The sequence below is a fragment of the Marmota monax genome, unplaced genomic scaffold (genome assembly GCF_021218885.2).
Source record: "Marmota monax isolate L192 unplaced genomic scaffold, Marmota_monax_Labrador192_F-V1.1 WCK01_AAM20220418_F8-fsc00105, whole genome shotgun sequence".
Classification (NCBI taxonomy): Eukaryota; Metazoa; Chordata; class Mammalia; order Rodentia; family Sciuridae; genus Marmota; species Marmota monax.
The window spans coordinates 639,075-659,182 of record NW_026692947.1 but is presented as its reverse complement, the minus strand read 5'-3'; the positions used below and the strand labels follow the sequence as shown (position 1 = coordinate 659,182).

The 20,108-nt window shown below is 42.8% G+C and overlaps 1 protein-coding gene across 1 annotated transcript in view; it reads left to right on the top strand.

The window, feature by feature from the left end:
• Positions 1-265: 265 nt before the first annotated feature.
• The window catches only part of Lemd1 (LEM domain containing 1), a 28,713-nt gene continuing 8,870 nt past the window's right edge, over positions 266-20,108 (top strand). The window contains exons 1-2 of the mRNA XM_046452213.1: positions 266-347; positions 5,294-5,358. Of these exons, the coding sequence (XP_046308169.1) occupies positions 266-347; positions 5,294-5,358 (147 nt within the window). The remainder of the gene's footprint in view (positions 348-5,293; positions 5,359-20,108) is intronic.

The following is a 20,108-nucleotide window of genomic DNA, read 5'->3' as shown; positions in this document are numbered from 1 at the left end:
TCAAGTAGAAAAGTGAGGAAGAATTGAACCCCAAGAACATTGGGTAAAGTGACACCCACCCATGGTTTTGCATGGAGGTCACTGATCCCAGCCGGGCTTTGTGGCAGAAAACAGCAGGAGGTGAAGATGTAGGCTTTATGAGTTGTAAAGCTTTATGTGGATAAGAAAAGTTTTAGTACTTATTCATAAAGGCTGTTTGAATGAATGTACTGTTTTACTATTTCAAAGATTCCACTGTCAGAAAAGAGGCCAAACTTTTATCACCATGGTGGATGTGAAGTGCCTGAGTGATTGTGAACTGCAGAATCAACTGGAAAAGCTTGGATTTTTACCGGGCCCAATACTACGTACGTATGTACACAGTGAGTATTGGGAGGTAGCCCTTGACTGTTTACAAACTACCTCCAAAGATTTAAAAACAACTTAGAGTAAAAGGAACAGGTACAATAAAAACCATTGAAAATGGTTTCCCACTAGAAATAAGGAGGCTGAGGCTGGGGTTGTGGCTCAGCGGTAGAGCGCCCGCCTCCCACACACGAGGCCCTGGGTTCAATCCTCAGCACCACATAAAAATAAATAAGTGAAATAAAGGTATCGTGTCAAACTACAACCACAAAATAAAAAAAGAAAAAGAAATAAGGAGGCTGGGGCTATAGCTTAGCATGTGTGAGGTCCTGCCTTCACAAATAGACATAGGAAAACAGGAGACCACACAGAGAGAAGATCCTTACATATCAATATGGTGCCAGAGAGAAGGGATTAGTTTTCTTCGACAATGAAAAACCCGTCACTCTTTATTATATTAGCCGTTTGTTTTTTTTCTTTTTCGGTACTGGGGATTGAACCCAGAGGTGCTTTCCACTGAGCCACAATCCCAGCCCTTTTTATTTTCATTTTTAAATATCTTTATTTTGTTTATTTATTTTTATGTGGTGCTGAGGCTCGAACCCAGGGCCCCACAGGTGCGAGGCAGGTGCTCTGCCACTGAGCCCCAGCCCCAGCCCCTTATTTTTCATTTAGAGTCAGGCTCTCACCAAGTTGCTTGGGGACTTGCTAAGTTGCTGAGGCTGGCTTGAACTCACCATCCTCCTGCTTCATCCTCCTGAGCCACTGTGATTACAAGCGTGTGCCACCAGGCCCAGCTCCTGTTTCGTTTTTGCTATATGCTCTGTATGAACTATTGACTTATGTATTCACTGTTTCTATTTGTCATACATAGGATGCACAGCCATGGCATCTTGTTCTCAGATGTATCCAATGCCTGATTCTGTGGCTATTCCAGAGGTATCACCTAAGTATTTGTGAAAGGGAAAAAGTGAGTTGAGCAGCTGTGGGGTCCATTTTAAAAACCATATATATGTCTGGGGCTGGGGTTGTGGCTCAGTGGTAGAGTGCTTGCCTAGCATGTGCGAGGCACTGGGTTCAATTCTCAGCATCACATATAAATAAATTAAAGATCCATCAATAGCTAAAAAAAGTATTAAAAACAAACAAACAAACAAAACAACCACATGGCTAAGGATGTCGCTCAGTGGTAGAGCGATTGCCTAGTATTTATGAGGCCTGGGTTCCATCCCTGGTGCTGAAGAAAAAAACAAAAAGCCATTGTTAACCAATTATATAAGAGCCTAGAAGAAAGGTCGGAATTATGAAATACTTTGAACCCAGTAAGCTCACATACAAAAACAGGACAATGTAATTTGTTCTTCACATTCTTCCTCAGCTTCCACCAGAAAAGTGTATGAAAAAAAGTTAGTGCAATTGTTGGTCTCGCCTCCCTGTACCCCACCTGTGCCGAATGGACCCAGAAAGTCAAATGGACCTCAGGACAAGAGTGAAGGTATCGTCACGAGCTGAACTGCTACAGAGTAACTTCACACTTATTAATACTCTGTCCAGCGCAATTTATGCAGCTTTAAATGGTGTGCATGCTGACCTGCGAAATAGCCCTGTGGCGTGTTTGCACACAGAGCCCAGAAATAGGCCTGGGCTACAAAAGGAATCTATAATCCTTTGTTTCTGTTCACACCGGAGACTTGTTTAGGTGGGAAATTAGGGAAAAGATTAGCTAACTTGCATATCCTTTACATAACTAGAGCCAGATATGTGTTGATGGCTTGAAACCAGAAGTTCCAGCCTGGTGCCTATAATCCCAGCTGCTCCCCACTACTCTGGAGGCTGAGGCAGGAGGGTCACAAGTTCAAGGCCAGCCTGAACAATTTAACAAGACCCTGTCTCAAAATAAAATTTAAAAGGGCTGGAGATGTAGTTCAGTGGCAGAGCACCTCTGGGTTCAGTCCCTAGTATAGCAAAATGAAAAAAACAAAAAAGCTAGAAAACTCTATAGGTAATTTGAGGCCTCCTCAATCTCTGTCGCAATCAATAAATTTGGCATTATTTTATTTGTATTAAATAAATGATTTCATGTCTATTAAGAAAGATGAACCAGGTGTGGGTTCTATTCTCAGCACTGCATATAAATAAAGATCCATCAACAAATTAAAAAATATTTTTTAAAAAATATGAGGCTTGGGTTCCATCCCTGGTACTGGAGGCGGGGGGAAGCCATTATTAACCAATTATATAAGGCATGTGTGGTGGCACACATCTATAATCCCAGAAGCTCAGGAGGCAGGAGGATGGCAAATTCAAAACCAACCTCAGCAACTAGAATGAGACTCTGTCTCAAAATAAAAAAATTAATAAAGGGCTGGGGATGTGGCTCAGTGGTTAAGTACCCCTGAGTTCAATCTCTGGTACCAGAAAGAGAAAGAGAAAAAAGAAAAAAAAAAAAAAAGATGAAGCAGTTCACACCCTCCTCTGCCTATTGCCCTCCTGGTTTATTTGAGAACTGACAGCAACTGGCCTCTCTGAGTGGAAGAGTGGATGGGCTGGGATGAGTGGTCTTGGGAGTCCCTGTGGCCCTCTCCCTGGTTGTCCCATTTTCCCACAGTCATTTCTTGCTTCAGGGCTCTTAGAGGATAGCCTTGGAGATTCCCACAATGCCTTGCAAGGCTTTCTTGGTCCATAGGTTAGAGCTCCTGTGAGCCACGGAATGATAACATGCCCATGCGCTCTGCGCCTGATGTGCATCATCCCTTTTAGCCTTTACAATACTTAACTGAAGCTCAGAGAAGCGGAGCAACTGGTCCAACCAGGAAGTGGCCCCATAAGATAAGGAGCAGGGCTGCCTACCTATCTGGACCACCCCTCCCTGTAAAGCTCCAAGAAGAGTATCCAGCAAAATAGAAGGAATTCAGTATGTGTTTGTGGAGTGAAAGTAACAGAACTGAGATTTGAACCCAGGTCTGGCTCTCAAAATTGTTATTTTTCCACATGTACCCTACTCTTGTCTCATCATTTCTTTTATTTATTTATTTATTTAATTTATTTATTTATCCATTTATTTATTTGTTTGTTGTTTGTTTATTTATTTATTTATATTTGGTACCAGGGATTGAATCCAGAGGAACTTAACCATTGAGCCACATCCTCAGACCTTTTTGTTTTTTATTTTGAGACACAGAGTCTTGATAAATAGCATATAGCCTCCCCAAGTTGCTGAGGCTGGCTTTGAATTCACAATCCTCCTGCCTCAGCCTCCTCAGCTGCTGGGATTACAGGCGTACCCAGCTTCTCATAATTTCTGTTGTGAGGATGAGCATGTTACATTCTGCATCATGTTTGATATACAAAAAAAGGACAATTTCATATAGTTTAAATTAAGAACACTAGTACCCTGTAAAATATCCCCTCTAACCCTGGGCCAGGAGGAGCACAGGGCTTTCCCCAGGGGTTTGGCACAGCTAGCCTCATTTGAAAAGGACTGACCCCCATGAGGACAGTTGTACAAGGTGCCTCAGGGCAAGTGGCTACCCCAGACCCCTCCAGATGTGTGTGTGTTCCAAGTTCTGTCCCAGACCTGGGCCTGCCTGTTCCTGCCCTGGAAAGGAGCTCAAGGGAACTGTCCACAGCTCCCAGAACTGCAGGTCAAAGCCACAGAGCCATGCCCCCGGGTTCCCAGCATGCAGGCTCCACCGACGGGCTCCAGTGCTGGGGCAGGGACGTTTGGTCTTTCAGTCCATGAACTTTGACTCTGCTTTGGACTGAATCCACCTGAAGCTAGCCAGCTGCAGGCCACCAGGTCAGAGGTAGAGGCTCTGAATCAGCCTCACCCTGTAAGACAGTCCTGTGTTATCAATGGCCAGTGTTGGCTCAAGGAGAAGACCTGGTTCTCCAGGTGAGGTATGATCATGCATTTGAACTTGCTCATAGGAAAAGTCTCCTAGCCCTGGTGCCATTTGAATGGAGGGGTTGAATGGGGCTGTGGAGGGGGAACAGGTCTGGTGGAAATTCAGTCTTGGCCACTGCATAGACACAGTGTTGGGATAGAACTGTGATGGGGAGGAGGGCACAGGGAGCTCTAGACCTGTGGCTGAGCATTAGTTCATTCAAATAACCAGTGTGTTGGATTTTTCTCACTTTCACTCATTGGACAGTGCACAGACCCAACATTAATTATATGACTTCTTTTCAAACTTCCCAAATGCTTTTGATTTGGAGAGCTTGTTTAAAATCCCTCCATTAAAATCTGCACTGAGCCCAGTGTAGTGGCGCACACCTGTAATCCCAGCGGCTTGGGAGGCTGAGGCAAGAGGACTCTGAGTTCAAAGCCAGCCTCAGCAACTTAGGGAGACTCTGTCTCAAAAAATAAAAAGGGCTCGGGATGTGGCTCAGTGGTTATAAGCACCCCTGGGTTCAATCCCAGGTGCAAAAAACAAACAAGAAACTTCACTGAATGAATGGCACACGAATCCTCCAAGTTGATCAAAATGCTCCTGCCCAGGCTGATTCCTGTCACTGCTGGTCCTCCTGACTGTAAAGCCTTTGGGCACAGGCCTAGCCTTCCCTTCCCAGAGTGCTTTTTTTGGATACAGAGGGAGAAAATCCTTCTGCCCTATTGAAACACTCAGGGATGCGCAGGGTTCACAGGGACAATGACCAGATTGAGAACAGCCACCAGATGAGCTGTCAGCTTGTGTATTTCTCTCGGTGACATCCATACGTGACAGTGTGGCTATGTCCATGGGGGAAAGCCTAAGCGTGTCTCACAAATGCTGCAGCAGCTCGGGAGAAAGGCTCTTTTCCCTCAAAGGGCAACATGAATTTCCTTCCCCTTCCTAAAACGCCCTGTGATTGACAGAATCCACGCGAATGCTTGGTGTTAATCTCCATCCAAGGCTCATGAGTTCTCATGGCCTGTTTTCCTTTTGTTTGTTTCCCCATGATCCAGCGTCTAATGTCCTTTTGAAAGAAAAACTCAAACTCTCAACAGAAAAATGCAAGGAAACCAAAAAAGTATGTACAATTCTAATGCATGAATACTTTTACACATATGTTAAAATAGGAAATAGCATTTTCATATATATTAAGAAAGGAAAATAGCAAGTTACTGCATTCCGTTAAAGTGTTCAAATCTTACTTGAAAGAAGGTCATTTCTTTCTTTCTCTCCTTTTTTTAAAATCAGTTCTGGGGATTGGACCCAGGGGCACTCTACTACTGAGCTCTGTCCCTGGCCCGTTTCATTTTTTATTTTGAGACAGTCTTGCTAGGTGGATGAGGCTGGCCTTGAACTCTTGTGATCCTCCTGACTCAGCCTCCCAAGTTACTGGGATCACAGGCCTGTGCCATGGTGCCCAGCTTGAATGCAGGTTTCTGTTTCGTGAAATGATTTTCATCTTCTCACCAAGGATCTAGAGTGCCCACCTCTCTTGCTCCTTCCCGGAAGAGGTGCAGCCCTGCTCCCCCGAGCTTCACCACCACCCACTCCTTTCACTGATGATAGTTGACATTCTCATCTAGCACTGAGCTTTATTCTAGGCCTCTGCAAATATAGCATCAGGGTGAGTTTCCATCCCCTGCTCTTTTCCAGACATTGGGATCTGAGTTCCACCCCACCACCATGTTGAAGCAGGAGGCCAACTGTGTGAGGGGAACATGGTTTGGGTGAGGCCCTGCTGGATTGGTGTCCTGGCCCTGCCCTTCAGCAGGGCAAGCTTTGAAGAAGTCAGTTCACAGATCTAAAGCTCCCGGTGCAGCTCCCCAGTGTTACCTATGTCCCAGGTTGGATGAGGAGCATAAGACAGGCTATGTTCTCAGCGTGGGGCACAGCCCAGGATTAGGGCTCAGTAAGGAGCTCTCACGTGCCAGTGCTTGTGACTTTTCTCTCTTCTGACTTCTGTCCCTTGTGGTTGGTTTTTTTGATGTTGTCTGGTTTTTTTTTTTTTTTTTTTTTTTTTTTTTTTTAACCAAGGATTGAATCCCCCAGGGGCACTTAACCGTGAGCCACACCCCTCAGCCCTTTTTAATTTTTTTTTTTTTTTAATTTCAAGACAGGGTCTTGCTAAATTGCTTGGGGCCTTGTTGAGTTGTTGAGACTGACCACATACTTGAGATCCTCCCTCCTCTGCCTCCTGAATCACTGGGATTACAGGTCTGTGCCACGATGCCCAGATGTCCCTGGTTGAATGGAGACACCTGCCTCCTTGGATCCGGGGAGCTCTGTGTTCTCTGGCTTCTAGCTCTGCCCCAGCCATGGTTTCCTTTCTTGACTTCTGTCTTTCTCTTGGCCCCTAAGTATCCCTGTGCCAAGACCTGAATTCAGCCCTCTTCTCCTGGTGCCTTCTTTACTCACCGTCTCTGTGCCATGACCTCCCCAGGACCTCTCCTGAGAAAGAAGTCTGAATGTCCAACTGCTTTCTGGAAAGCTCCTGCCTTTTCCTCCTCACTCTCTAACTTTCCTCCCTCCTTCCTGCATCTTTTGAACAAGTGTTTACTTATAATTATGAACATTTTGTAGGTTACATGAATGCATTTGTAATCTGCCCTCTGGTTATTCCCCTGATACCTTGGACTCAAGAGTATAATATCCAAAACTAAGCACATCTCACTCACCAGAACCTGCATTTATGGCCTCTGTGTATCATGATGGCTTCTTCCTCTCCCCACTGTCCAAGTCAAAGCCTCAGAGAAATCCTCAGAGAAAGCACACTTCCTACCTCTTCCTAGGGATTTGAATTAGAATTTTAAAAAACCAGTCCCAGGAGTGGGGTACCTGTAGCTCAGTGGTAGAGCTCACACTTAGCATGTGCAAGGCCCTGGGCTCCGTCCCCAGCACTGCCACCCCTTTGCTCTTACCACTGCTGCTAAACCAGTTTGCACCATGATATTTATTCGAAGAATTGCAAAATCCTCCTAAGTGGTTTCTGCCTCCAACTTTTTCTAATTCTAGGTCAGATCTGCAAGAAGAGATTTAGTGTCACTCATTTGCCCAAAACAGGATGCAAACTTTCTCTAAACCAGGAAGACCTGCATTTGCTGTAAACTTATCTCCCACCACAGCTCAGGGTTGCCTGGTGCCCTTCTTTCCCATGGGCCTTTGCAGCCTTTGCAACCTGGAAACCTTTCCACTCTTCCCACGTCCCACCCTGTTTTTTTTTTTTTTTTTTTCTGTTAAAATCCTGTGGTCTTTTAAGAACATCTCCAAAGGCCACTTCTGAGAATTCTTTAAAATAGTATTTTCCTCTACTCCTTAGTTGTCACGGGGTCTTGCCACATGATAGGACCTCAAAGCTCTTCTCACCAAATCTACCAAAGAGCTCCAGCAACAAAATGGTTCCTTTGCAAGTGTCTTCTAGTATTTAAGCTATGTGTAGAGTTTAAGCAAATGACAAGAAACCCCAGGTAAACATTGCTGCAATCTGCTGTGACATTAGCTTCCCATTTAAACATAATTCAAACATGATGAAGTAATTCTGATAGCAGTTCACATTTTCTAAAAGGATTTTTAAAAATCTTCCAAATGGCTCATTAAAAGGAACCCTTTCCATTCAGTAAATCTCAGTTCCACAAAAACCCTTTTGTCTCGTTCCTTCAAAGGCATTTATAGTAGGAAAAAAGCAACCTGCATGTTTAAAATGCATCAAGTGGGACCCGCCGTCCTTCAATCATTGCTCTACGTAAACCTGAAATAAAACCACATCAATATTTTGAATTGGCAATAGAATTAAATAGAAAGTTTGTGATGGCATAAAATCTTTTGATCTGAAGGATTTATGTAAGCCATTTTGATTCTCAGAAGGGCCCCAAGACATCTGTTAGACTTTAAATCTAAAAGTAAATGTAAATAAGCATTTAAATTTCCATGTAAAAGGTGATAGAAAGTGTGTTTACTGAGGCACTTGTCTTACACTATAGACTTTAATTACTCGAGAGCAGTGGTCTGTACCTAACAGTCTTCTTAGTGCCTGGAAAAAAGTAGTATTTGCATTTTTTCAAAACACCCTGTTTGCTAGGTGTGGGTGGACCATTCCTGGAATTCCAGCTATTTGGGAGGCTGAGGCAGGAGGAGCACAGGTTGGAGTCTAGCCTCAGCAATTTATCAAGACCCTGTCTCAAAATAAAATAAAAAGGGCTGGAGATGTATTTCAGTGGTAAAGGACCCCTGGGTTCAATCTCCAGTACCAAGAAAAAACAAAAACACTGTTTTCTTATTTTAGGTTTCTAGTAGAATACAGGCCACTTTGAGAATTGAAGTATGTCTATATTTGGACCCTGTTTACAACAACGGGATGCTTTGGGAGTGAAAGGGGACACTAGCCAGAGGATGTGGGAACAAGGGGAGTAAGCTGGGACGGTCATGGACCTAAAGAGGACGTGTGCTCACCCTGGACTTGGGGGCAGTTCAAGGGTTGAAGTGTGTTTATGGACACATTCCATCTGGGCGGGGTGGGGGCTGCTGCATTCAATACCCAGAGGGTGGCTGGCCCCAGAAGTGTGTTCTGAGTGCCCCCTTATTCTCTCCTGGACATGTGGCTCTTTGCTGCCAGAATCTCAGTTCTTTCAATTCTCCCAGACTGAACGCTATCTTCTCTTGCACTTGACCAGCTGAGGAACTCCGCTGTGAGTTTCTCAAAACGTGTTCCGTGTGTCTGAGCCCAGGAGGAATCTGTTTTTGGTGGGTGTAGGGGTGGGATTGAACCCAGGAGCACTTTACCACTGAGCTACATCCCTGGTCCCTCTTTAGAGACAGGGTCTCTCTTGCTAAATTGCTAAGGGTCTCTCTAAATTGCTAGGCTGGCCTTGAACTTGCAATCCTCCTGTCACAACCTCCCAAGTCACTGTGATTACAGGTGTAGGTGCTCCCTCCTGGCCCAGCAGGACCTGCTTTTCAATCAGCCTTGCCCAAGAGCTTTCTCTCTAGGTTGACAGAAAGCCTATGCCCTTAACTCCTCTGCTTTTAATCCTCTGGGGTGGGTTGTGGAGTCCCCATCGGCTGCACTGACATGATCATGTGTAGTCGTATTTTGATGCTGACAATCTCTCTTCCTCTGACTTCCTATTCTGTACCAGATGTTTCATTTCTTAGACAGACATTACTGCATTCTCTTGAGAGGCAACGCCTAGTTCTCAGTGAGTTGATGACCATCCAGAGAATGGTCACAACAGAGCTTCCACCCCAATGTCTCATCAAAAATTTTTAAGTATAGGACTTTTTTTTTTTTTTTGGTAACAGGTATCGAATCCAGAGGAGCTTAACCACTGAGCCACATCTCCAGCCCTTTTTCATTATTTTTTATTTTGAGACAGGGTCTCACTAAGTTGCTTAGGATCTTGCTAAATTTTTGAGGCTGGCTTTGAATTTGTGATCCTCCTGCCTCAGCCTCCCAAGCCACTGGGATTATAGGTGTGCACCACTGTGCCTGGCTCTAGTATAGGACATTGTACTTTCCCATCGGTAGTGGCAAGAGTTCGTTTTCTCCACATTTTCATCTACATTTGTTATTTTTAATGTTTTTGATAACAGCCATTTGGACTAGGGTGGGTTAATATCTCATTGTGGTATTGATTTGCATTTCCCTGATTACTAGCAATGTGGATGACTTTTTCATAGATCTTGTGACCATTTGCATGTCTAAATGTCTATTTAGATCTATAAATCTTTTTAACCATTTTTTTTTTTGCATGAATGGGGATTAAACTCAGGGTCTAACACATTTTAGACAAGCACTACCTCTGAACTCCATCTCCAGCCCTTTTCATTTCTAAACAGGCTCTCCCCTAAATTTCCCAGGCTGGCTTCAAATTTGCAATCCCCCAGCCTCAGGCCTCAGCCTCTGGAGTGGCTGGGATTTCAGGTGTGTGCCACCCCACCAGGATACACTCAACCTCCTTAAGCAAGAATGTAAGTGCAGGAGGAGGCATAGTTTCAGTTCTGAAGAAACTTAAAAGCGAGCTCTGGATACAAAAGATATGTGTGTCAAAAATATGAATGGTGCTAGAACCAGACCACCCAGGTTCAAATCTCAGCTCCATCACTAACTGGGACAAGACACCCGACCTCTCTCAGTCTTGATTTCCTCATCTATAAACGAGAATAACAATGGTCTTAATGGTGGAGAGCAGAGCCAGGACTTGCTGTGCTCAGGGTTCAGCGCATGCTTAGCACGCTCAAGGGCCTGGATTCTATCCCCAGTGCTGCAAAAATAAGGGGAAAAGAAAAAACACAGAGTCGTGATGACAAGTAATGATATATTTAAATATAAACAGGAGCTATTATTGTTAACATGATTGTTATATAAAAAACATGCTATTTAATTATCCACAATAAAAAGCAACATACTCAGTGAAAAATAACAAAATGAAAATAGTATCTTTGGTGTTGAACTCCTAAGTGCTACAGAATGTGACTTCTTGGAGTGCCTACAGGTGTATTTATATAAGTAAATATATGGGTATAATTAAAGATCACTCTTGGTAAGCACGTCTTGAATGAGGCAGACTGAGCTTTTCAAAAAATATTATGTGTCCTCCTGGTATTTAGGACTCCTTCTCCTTCATTTTATACTTATATACTTAAATCTTTCTCCTCTCTCTCTCTCTCTCTTTCTCTCTTTCTCTCTCTCTTTCTCTCTCTCTCTCTCTCTCCTTTGTGGTGCTGGGGACTGAACCCAAGGCCCAGGGTCTTGTGCATGCAAGGCAAGCACTCTACCAACTGAGCTATATACCCAGCCCCCTCCCATCTCTCTCTCTCTCTCTCTCTCTTTTTTTTTTTCCCCTTTTCAGTTCTAGGGATGAAAGCCAGGGCCTGATACATGCTAGGCAAATGCTCTACTACTGAGCTGTATCCCCAGGCCTTTTATTTATTTATTCTTTAATAGATTTGTATTATTATTTTATTATTATTGTGTGTGTGGTGCTGGATTGGATTGAACCCGGGGCCTTGTGCATTCGAGACAAGCACTATACCAACTGAACTATTTCCCCAGCCCCCCAGGCCTTTTATTTTGAGACAGGATTTTCTAAATTCCAGAATGACTTTGAACTTGCTATCTTCCTGCCTCAGCCTCCAGAGTATAGGGGGATTACAGGTGTGCGCCACTCCAAGCAGCTCCTTCCCCCATTCCTTTTAAGGTTTAAAAAATAGCTTATTTAAAATAGTTTCAAACTTACAGAAAGTTGCAAGAAGACAGTACAAAGAACTCCCGTATGCCTTTTACCCAGATTCCTCACTCATTATCCTGTATAGCTTTTGCCGTGTATAGGGGTGTGGGGTGTGTGTGTGTGTGTGTGTGCACGTGCGTGATTCATGCCATTGTCTCTGGACCATTTGAGAGCAAACTAAACATGAAGCCCCTCAGCCCTTCAGCCAGTGTTCTGCCCACGCACAAAGGACACTTTTCCTTCAATAACCACCATCTAACACTCCAGATCAGGAAATCCTCATGGATTTGGTGCTACCAAGGAAACTCAGACCCCATGAAGCTTCATGGACTGGCTCAGCAGTGTCTCTTTGCTCTCTGGTCCATGACTATTCAGGGGCCACTTGCTACCTTTCCTTGTCAAGTCTCTTCAGTCTCCCTCACCCTGGAACAGCAGTGTCCCAGTCTTTGCCATTTGTGCCCTTGACATTTTAATGAGTCCAGCTCTTCAGCTATATAGGGTTACTATGATGGGTCTCTACCCATGGAGCACTTTTTAATTAATTTATTTATTTTTAGTGGTAGGTGGAACACAATACCTTTATTTTATTTTTTATGTGGTGCTATGGATCCAACCCAGGCCTTGCATGTACAGGACGAGCACTCTACCATTGAGCCACAACCCCAGTCCAACAGAGTGCTTTTGACACCAAATGTGTAGGCTCCTTTTTTTTTTTTAAAACTCATACCAACCAGTTCTCCAACTTTGAGACAGCAGCGGAGTGTGCAACCATTTAATTCCATTTAGACACTATCTGCCTTGAGAGAGCAGATCCCACAGTTTGAGGGCTCAATCTCCACGACTGCTCCCACTTAAGATGCCAATCTCAAGTCCTGGATCTCTGGTATTTCTGACTCACCAGCTATAAAATGAAGGTTCTTACCACCCTCTGCTGGGTTTGATAGTTTGCTAGAACAGCTTAAAGAACTTAGGAAGGCTATTTACTGACATTTACCAGTTCTTTACCGACTCATAATAAGTATCAATGTGTGTGTATGTGTTGTTAGGGACTGAATCCAGGGCCTCTGGCAGGCTAAGCTAGTGTGGACTCCTGAGTTCCACCCCCAGCTCCTTACCTTTATAAAACTACAACTCAGGGAAGGGGAGTAGCTCAGGAGTAATTAATTGCCTAGTATGTGCAAGGCCCTGGATTCAATCCCCAGTACTATACAAAAATAAAAAACCTCAAAAGAGTCAGATGGAAGAGAAGCATAGGGCAAGGTCTAGGTAGGGACATAGGGTTCCTTGCCATCTATGGATGCACCACCCACTCAGCATCTTCCAGAGGGTCCCTTGGCCCATTCTTCAGGGGTTACATTAAGGTTCTGCTAGAAAGGCATAACTGATGGAATCTTTAGCCATTAGTAATCAACTCAACCTTCAGCCTCTCTTACCTTCCTGGAGGCCAGGGGGTGGAACCAAACCTTCCCATCTTCTACTCACATGCTTGGTCTTCCTGGTGACCAGACCCATCCTTGGGCAGTGTGGGGATCCCAGCCACCACCATCTTATTAACATAGAAAAGCACACTCTTAGCCTGTAATTCCAGTGATTCCCTGAGGCTGAGGCAGGAGGATTGCAAGTTCAAAGCCAACCTTAGCAATTTAGCGAGGCTCTAAAGCAACTCAGTGAGACTCTGTCTCAAAATAAAAAATAAAAGGGGTTAGAGATGTGGCTCAGTGGTTCAGTTCCCAGTACCAAAGAAAACAAAAAACCAAAAACACATTCTTATAGCTTCAAGTTCCCAGGGTCTTGAGAGTGACTGCATCAGGAGCTAAGGGTGAAGACCAAATACCCATCTCTCATCACATCAAAACATCAAGGATAAACCCCAGACTGTGTCTGTGGGGCTTCTCGTTTTGGTTGGTCCTAGAGGCTACTTGTTTGGTTTTTGGTACTGGGAGTTGAACCCAGGGCACTTTACCACTGAGACCTATGTCACAGCCCCCTTCTTTTTTTAGAGAACTGCTCAGGGTCTTGCTAAGTTGCTGAGGCTGGCCTTGAACTTGCAATCCTTCAATGTGCCATTGTGTCCAGAGACACAATGCTCTTCTCAGGGCACACTGCATCCTACCAAGAGACAAACAATGTCCTTCTGTCCTATCACTGATAACGTTAACCTCAATCACCTGGAAAAGTTGGTGTCTGTCAGGTTTCTCCCCGTCACGTTTTTGTTTGTAATTGAACCGCCTTTGGTGGGAAATACTCTGAACTGCCATCAGCACCCAGTTCCTCCTCAATCCTCATCTTTGGCAACCAATCATAGGCGACTCTGCCTGAATCAAATTCATAATAATGAGAGCCTAAGGAGATTTGCTATTTCTTTTTTTCTTTTTTTTCCCCTCGATACTGATACTACGCATTGAACTCAGGGGCACTTAACCACTGAAGCACGACCCCATCCCTTATTTGTATTTTAGAGACAGGGTCTCACTGTGTTTTTTAGTTAAGTTGCTGAGCTGGCTTTAAACCTGCTTTGCTCCTTTCTCCTGGGTGCCATTGCTTCTAGGTCCTTTTGGTGGCAAAGCTAGGTAATCACGCATGTACCTATGGACAGATACACACGTATGTCCATGACATTTTATATACGTACATACAAAACTAAAAACCACGAGTTCATACTGACTTCCAACTAAAAGCCGGCATTTCGGGGTTCTACCAGTCGTGGCCCTCTGTCAGTCACCTCTCTGGTCATGTTCCCATCATCCTCTGATTGTGGATTCCATTATCCTTGACAGACTTACATTTTTGCTCAGTTTCCTAACTTCCTCTGTGGGACCAGTCTTCCAGTCACGGTAGCCACCTCTCTTCTGCACAATGCCATCACTGTCTCCTTGACCCTGAATGTGACAAGAGTCCACGAGGCCCTCCCCTCACTATTCCCCCTCCTTGGCCACAGGGCACACTGAAGCCTTCACACTCCCCCACCCCTACTGCTCGGATCCTTCAACACCAGGCACCCCAAACCCTCCACAGCCTTGCAGCTCTACTTCTTTGGCCCCCAGGCTGCTGACACATCTGTGTCCATGTCCCCTGTGTCCCACTTCCTTGTGTGCAGGGCATACAGACACCTCAGGGGAGGAAACGCAATGAAAGAAAGCTTCATGTCTCCTTTTGGCTTCTAGTATCAGGTTGCTTCAATGTCTTCGTGCGGACACTTTATAGGAATTTTTCTCTCAGTGAATCCGTTTCTATTGTTGCTTGTAATGCACCTCCCAGGCCTGCAATTAGCATGTGCAGGGCCAGTCCCAAGTGCCGCCATCAGAAGGCCCAACTCGACAGGGGAATATATGTTAAAAGGACTCCGGCTAAGTGTGGGGAAGGTTTAGAAGACTCGATGTTAAACATCTCTATAATAGTTTTTTAATTAATTGAAAAACATCCTTATTCCCAATAGGAGTTGTATATTCTAATTGGGTCAAAGTGAAGAGTAAATTACATATTTTATAACTACTTAATAAGCCCTTTCTTCTTACCTTTGACATGTGCTAATGGGAGCTAAATGCCATCTTAGATAAAGAATGTAATTTAACATTCTTCCCTAAAAATACTGACCTCCCAGGAGAGAAGGCTTAGATCTGCTTTGTGATCAGTGTGTCTTGATCTTACTGATTACAAGGTGATTTTTTTCTGTATTATAGAACCCAATCTTTGAAACGTAAGAGCATCAGGAGGAGATGAGGAAACCAAACTATGACTATAATAATTTCAAGATGTTAATAAAGGTGAACTTATTTATGTTCCTAGGGCTGGGGTTGTGGCTCGGTGGTAAAGTGCTCACCTAGCATGCACAAGGCACTGGGTTCGATCCTCAGCACCACATAAATGTAAAATAAAGATATTGTGTCCACCTAAAACTAAATAATAATAATAATAATTTTTAAAAGAACTTATTTATGTTCCTAAAGTTGAATTACAAGTAGTAGTGTTCACCTTCTGAAGGAAATATATGAATTTATTTAGAACACTCACCTTCTCTGCCCCTTTCATCTAAGAATATCTCCATGCTGACTTTAACAAAGGTATAACTTGCTTTATGAGAATAGATTTTTTACAGGGAGGAGGGTACCGGGGATTGAACTCCGGGGCACTTGGCCACTGACCACATCTCCAGTCCTATTTTGCATTTCATTTAGAGACAGGGTCTCACTGAGTTGCTTAGTGCCTTGGTGTTTTGCTAAGACTGGCTTTGAACTTGCAATCCTCCTGCCTCAGCCTCCCGAGCCACTGGGATTACAGGGGTGAGCTGCCGGCCCGGCAGAATAGATGTATGTGTTCATTTCAGAAAAAGGAGTTTCCTGTCGTGCCTCCCGTAGGAGCACCCGAAAATTCTTTTAATCCCTTGGGGCTTGTCAGGGCTGCGCCAGCTCTGGCCTCCCCTTTATGAGTCCAGGCATGATTTAGTATAGATGATTATTGACCATGGAATTTCCTACCTGAGAGGTTTCTTGGGGGAAGTGATGTGTGGTTCATCTTACAGATGAGGAAGCAGGCAGGGAAGGGATATGACATGCCCAAGACCACACAAAGAATTAGAAGAAAAAAAGTCCGTCCTGTGTCTCTTTCCATTTATAGCAAGCATCCAAGGGGAAGGAAAAAAAACACCTGGGTGATGAAATAGCTCCCCCCAGTGTCCTCTCTGTGGTATTGCAGAAAGAGTCCATAGGGCACACTTTCTGGAGAACCTTATAAACACATTCAAGCTGTGGTGCAGAAATCAGTACAGTTGGAAATGATCTGACATGTATGCAACTGAATAGCTGGAATTTTCCCGAGGAGAGAAAAAAAAGAAACACTTTTTGATGTTTTTTATTATAAAATACCTTGCACATTTGAAAAGGAATAAAAAAAATTAATATAATGAGCAGTTAAATTCCCACCCCAGAGATTAAAAAAATAAAAATCATTGTTAGATCAGTTGAAGACCCCAAAGAATCCCTCCTGGATCATATTCTCCTTCTTTCCTTTCTGGAAAGTAGTCACTATCCTGAATTTGCTGCTTATGGTTATTTCTTTCTTTTATAGTAACTGTAACTGTAGAGTTTTTTTTTTAATTTTTTATAATTTTGGATTTTGTTTGTGATATCACAGTGAGAGTTTTCTTCTGCAACTTCCCTGTATTGTTCAGTATTACATATGGGCTTCATCCAACAGATGAAGCATTAGTTCGATCATTTTCACTGCATGTAGACAGCATGTAGACGTAGAAAAACATTAATTCCCTACCTATGGGACATTTGGATTGTGCCCAGGTTTTTCTTGTACAAACAGTACTGTTAAATTTTGTGGTAGATGACTCAGAGTGTACTTGTGCAAGAACATTTTTTTCTGGATCGCATAAATGCACTTAGGAGTAGAACTGTTGCGTTGAAGGGCACACACATCTTAAATCTAAGAGATCACACAAAATTGCTCTATGTAAAGTGGTTCCACTATTTCTGATCCTACCAGCAATATATTAAGACCTCCGTTGTTTTAAATCTTCAATATTTCATATTGGAAGATTTAACTTTTGTCAATATGATGGCTGTAAGATGTTATTTCATGATGATAATTGATATTTCTCTTATTACTAATAAGATTGGGTATATTTTCACACATATATGGGTCATTTATGTTTTCTTACCTGTAAAATGCCTGTTCATGCTTTTTGCCCATTTTTATTAGATTGTTTATCTTTTTCTTATTAATGTATAGGAGCTCTTTATATATTGTGGATGTCAATCCTTTGTTAGTAGTATGTGTAGCACATATCACATATCTTCTTGTCATTTGGGCTTTCTTTTTCTCTTCTTGGTGCTTGTGTATATGTGTATGTGTGTGTGTGTGTGTCACTGGGGATTGTACCCAGGGACATTCTACCACTGAGCTATATCCCAAGCCCCTTTTATTTTTTACTTTGAGACAGGGTCTCACTAAGTTGCTTAGGGTCTCACTAAGTTGCTGGGCTGGCCTCGAACTTATGATCCTCCTACCTCAGCTCTCCAGTCACTGGGATTATAGGCCTGCGCCACTGCACCCAGCACCTTTAAACAACAACAGAAATAGTTCTTATTTGATGTAGTTTTTATTTAAAGATAACTTCAAATTTGCTAGGCTCAGTGATGCATGCCTGGAATCCCAATGACTTAAGAGGCTGAGGCAGTAATTGCAAGTACAAGGCCAGCCTCCACAATTTAGTGAGACTGTCTCAAAAGAAAAAATAAAAAGGGCTGGGATGTAGCATGGTGATAAAGCCCTCCTGCATTCAATCCCCAGTACCAAAACACACACACACACACACACACACACCACACACACACATAAAACAAAACAAAAAATTCTTCAAACTTATAGAAAGTTTCCAACCAAGAATTCCTGTGTGGTCTTCATTCAGACACACCAACTGTTACATTTTTCTGCATTTGCTTTACAATTATATGTGACCAGAGGCACTATAATTGTAAAGCAATTTTATTTGAGATAAATTTCAGACACCACAATTTTTTTACCCTCTTGCCCCAAATTTCAATTTCTAGTTTCTTAGAATAAGAATATAAAAATATTCACTTATATAATCAAAGTTCAAGAACAAGAATCAGGAATTTTTTTTTGGTTGTGATGAAATTTACCTAACATAAAATTAGCTATTTTAAATACATTCAAAATGCCGTGAAACTACCACCTCTGTCTCAGATCCAAAACATTGTTATCACCCCAAAACAAAACCTAGGACACATTAAGCAGTTACTCCCCAACCTATTCCGCCCCCTGCAAGTGCAACTAAAAATCAGCTTTTTGTTTCAGTGGATTTGCCTTTTCTGGATATTTCCTGTAAATGAAATCATGCATCCACCACAATTTGCTTCTTCAACAGTTCACTATTGGGTGTTTAGGTTGTGGCCACTTTGGGGCATTTTGCCACGCTACTATAAACATTTGTGTTCAAGTATTTGAGTACCTACCTGAACTGCTTTTTGGATATGTGCCTAGGAGTGGAATAAGTAGGTCATGTGGTCATTCTATTTAACTTTTTAAAATACTTATTTATTTTAGTTGTAATTGGACACAATACCTTTATTTTATTTATTCATTTTTATGTGGTGCCGAGGGTCCAACCCAGGGCCTCCACATGCTAGGGGAGCGCTCTACCCCTGAGCCACAACCCCATCCCCTCTATTTAACTTTTTAAAAATTGTATTTATTTATTCTAATTAGGTATATATGACAGCAGAATGCATTTTGATTCCTTATACACAGTTGCCGCACAGCTTTTCATTTCTCTGGTTGTACACAATGTAGTGTCTTCTGTTTTAACTTTTGGAAGAACTTTTCCAAAGTGGCTGCACCGTTTTACATTCCCAGTCATGTATGAGGATTCCAATTACCCCATATCCTCAATGGTTTTCTTTCTTCTTATTATTATTTTTCTTTTTTTGGTACCAGACACTGAACCCATGGAGTGCTTAACCACTGAGCCACATCCCTAGCCCTTTTTTGTATTTTTTTAATGATAGGGTTTCGTTGAGTTGCTTATGCTGAGACTGGCTTTGAACTAGCAATCCTCCTGCCTCAGCCTCCCAAGCTGCTAGGATTACAGGTCTTCTCTTCCTCCTGCTCATCCCCCTACTCTCTTCCTCCTCCTTTTCTTCTCCTTCTTCATAGCCATCCTAATGGGCATGAAGTGATATCCCTCTTTTTTTTCCCTTGGTACCAGGGATTGAACCCAGGGGCACTTAACCACTGAGCTATATCCCCAGTCCTTTTTATTTATTTTATTTTGAGACAGGGTCTCACTAAGTTGCTTACAGCCTCATTAATTTTGAACCTGTGATCGATCCTCTTGTCTTGGTCCCTGAATGGCTGGGATTTTGTGTACACCACCGCACCTGGCTCATTATAGTTTTGATTTGCATTTCCCTTATGACTAATGATGTTGAGTGTCTTTTCATGTTGTTTATTGTCCATATTGTATATATGTGCTTTGGAGAAATGTCTTTTCAAGTCCTTTGCCTGCTTTTAGACTGGGTTGTTTGTCTTTTTGTTTTATATATTCTGAATATTAGACCCTTGTCAGAATTTGATTTGCAAATACTTTTTCCCATTCTGTATATTGTTTTTTTTTTTTTTACTTGCTTGATAATGGCTTTTTTTTCCCCCATTGGTACGGGGGGTTGAACGCAAGGGCACTTAAACCACTGAGCCACATCTCTATCCCTTTTATAAATTGTATTTAGAGACAGGGTCTCATTGAATTGCTTAGGGCCTTGCAGTTGCTGAGGCTGGCTTTGCCTCAGCCTCCTGAGTCACTGGGATTATAGGCATGCAGTCACTGTGCTTGGCTGATAATATCTTTTGAGACACCAAAGTTTTCAGTTGACTATATTATGTCTTTGCCTGAATTTCTTCAGGTTTATCCCATTTGGGATTCACTCAGCTTCTTGAATCTGTAGATTTATGTCTTTTGCCAAGTTTGGGACATTATCAGCCATTATTTTTTTAAATACTTTTTATTAGCCCCATCCCATTTTTTTTGTTTCCTTCAGGGATTCAGATGATACATTAGGTCTTTCATCATGGCCCCATA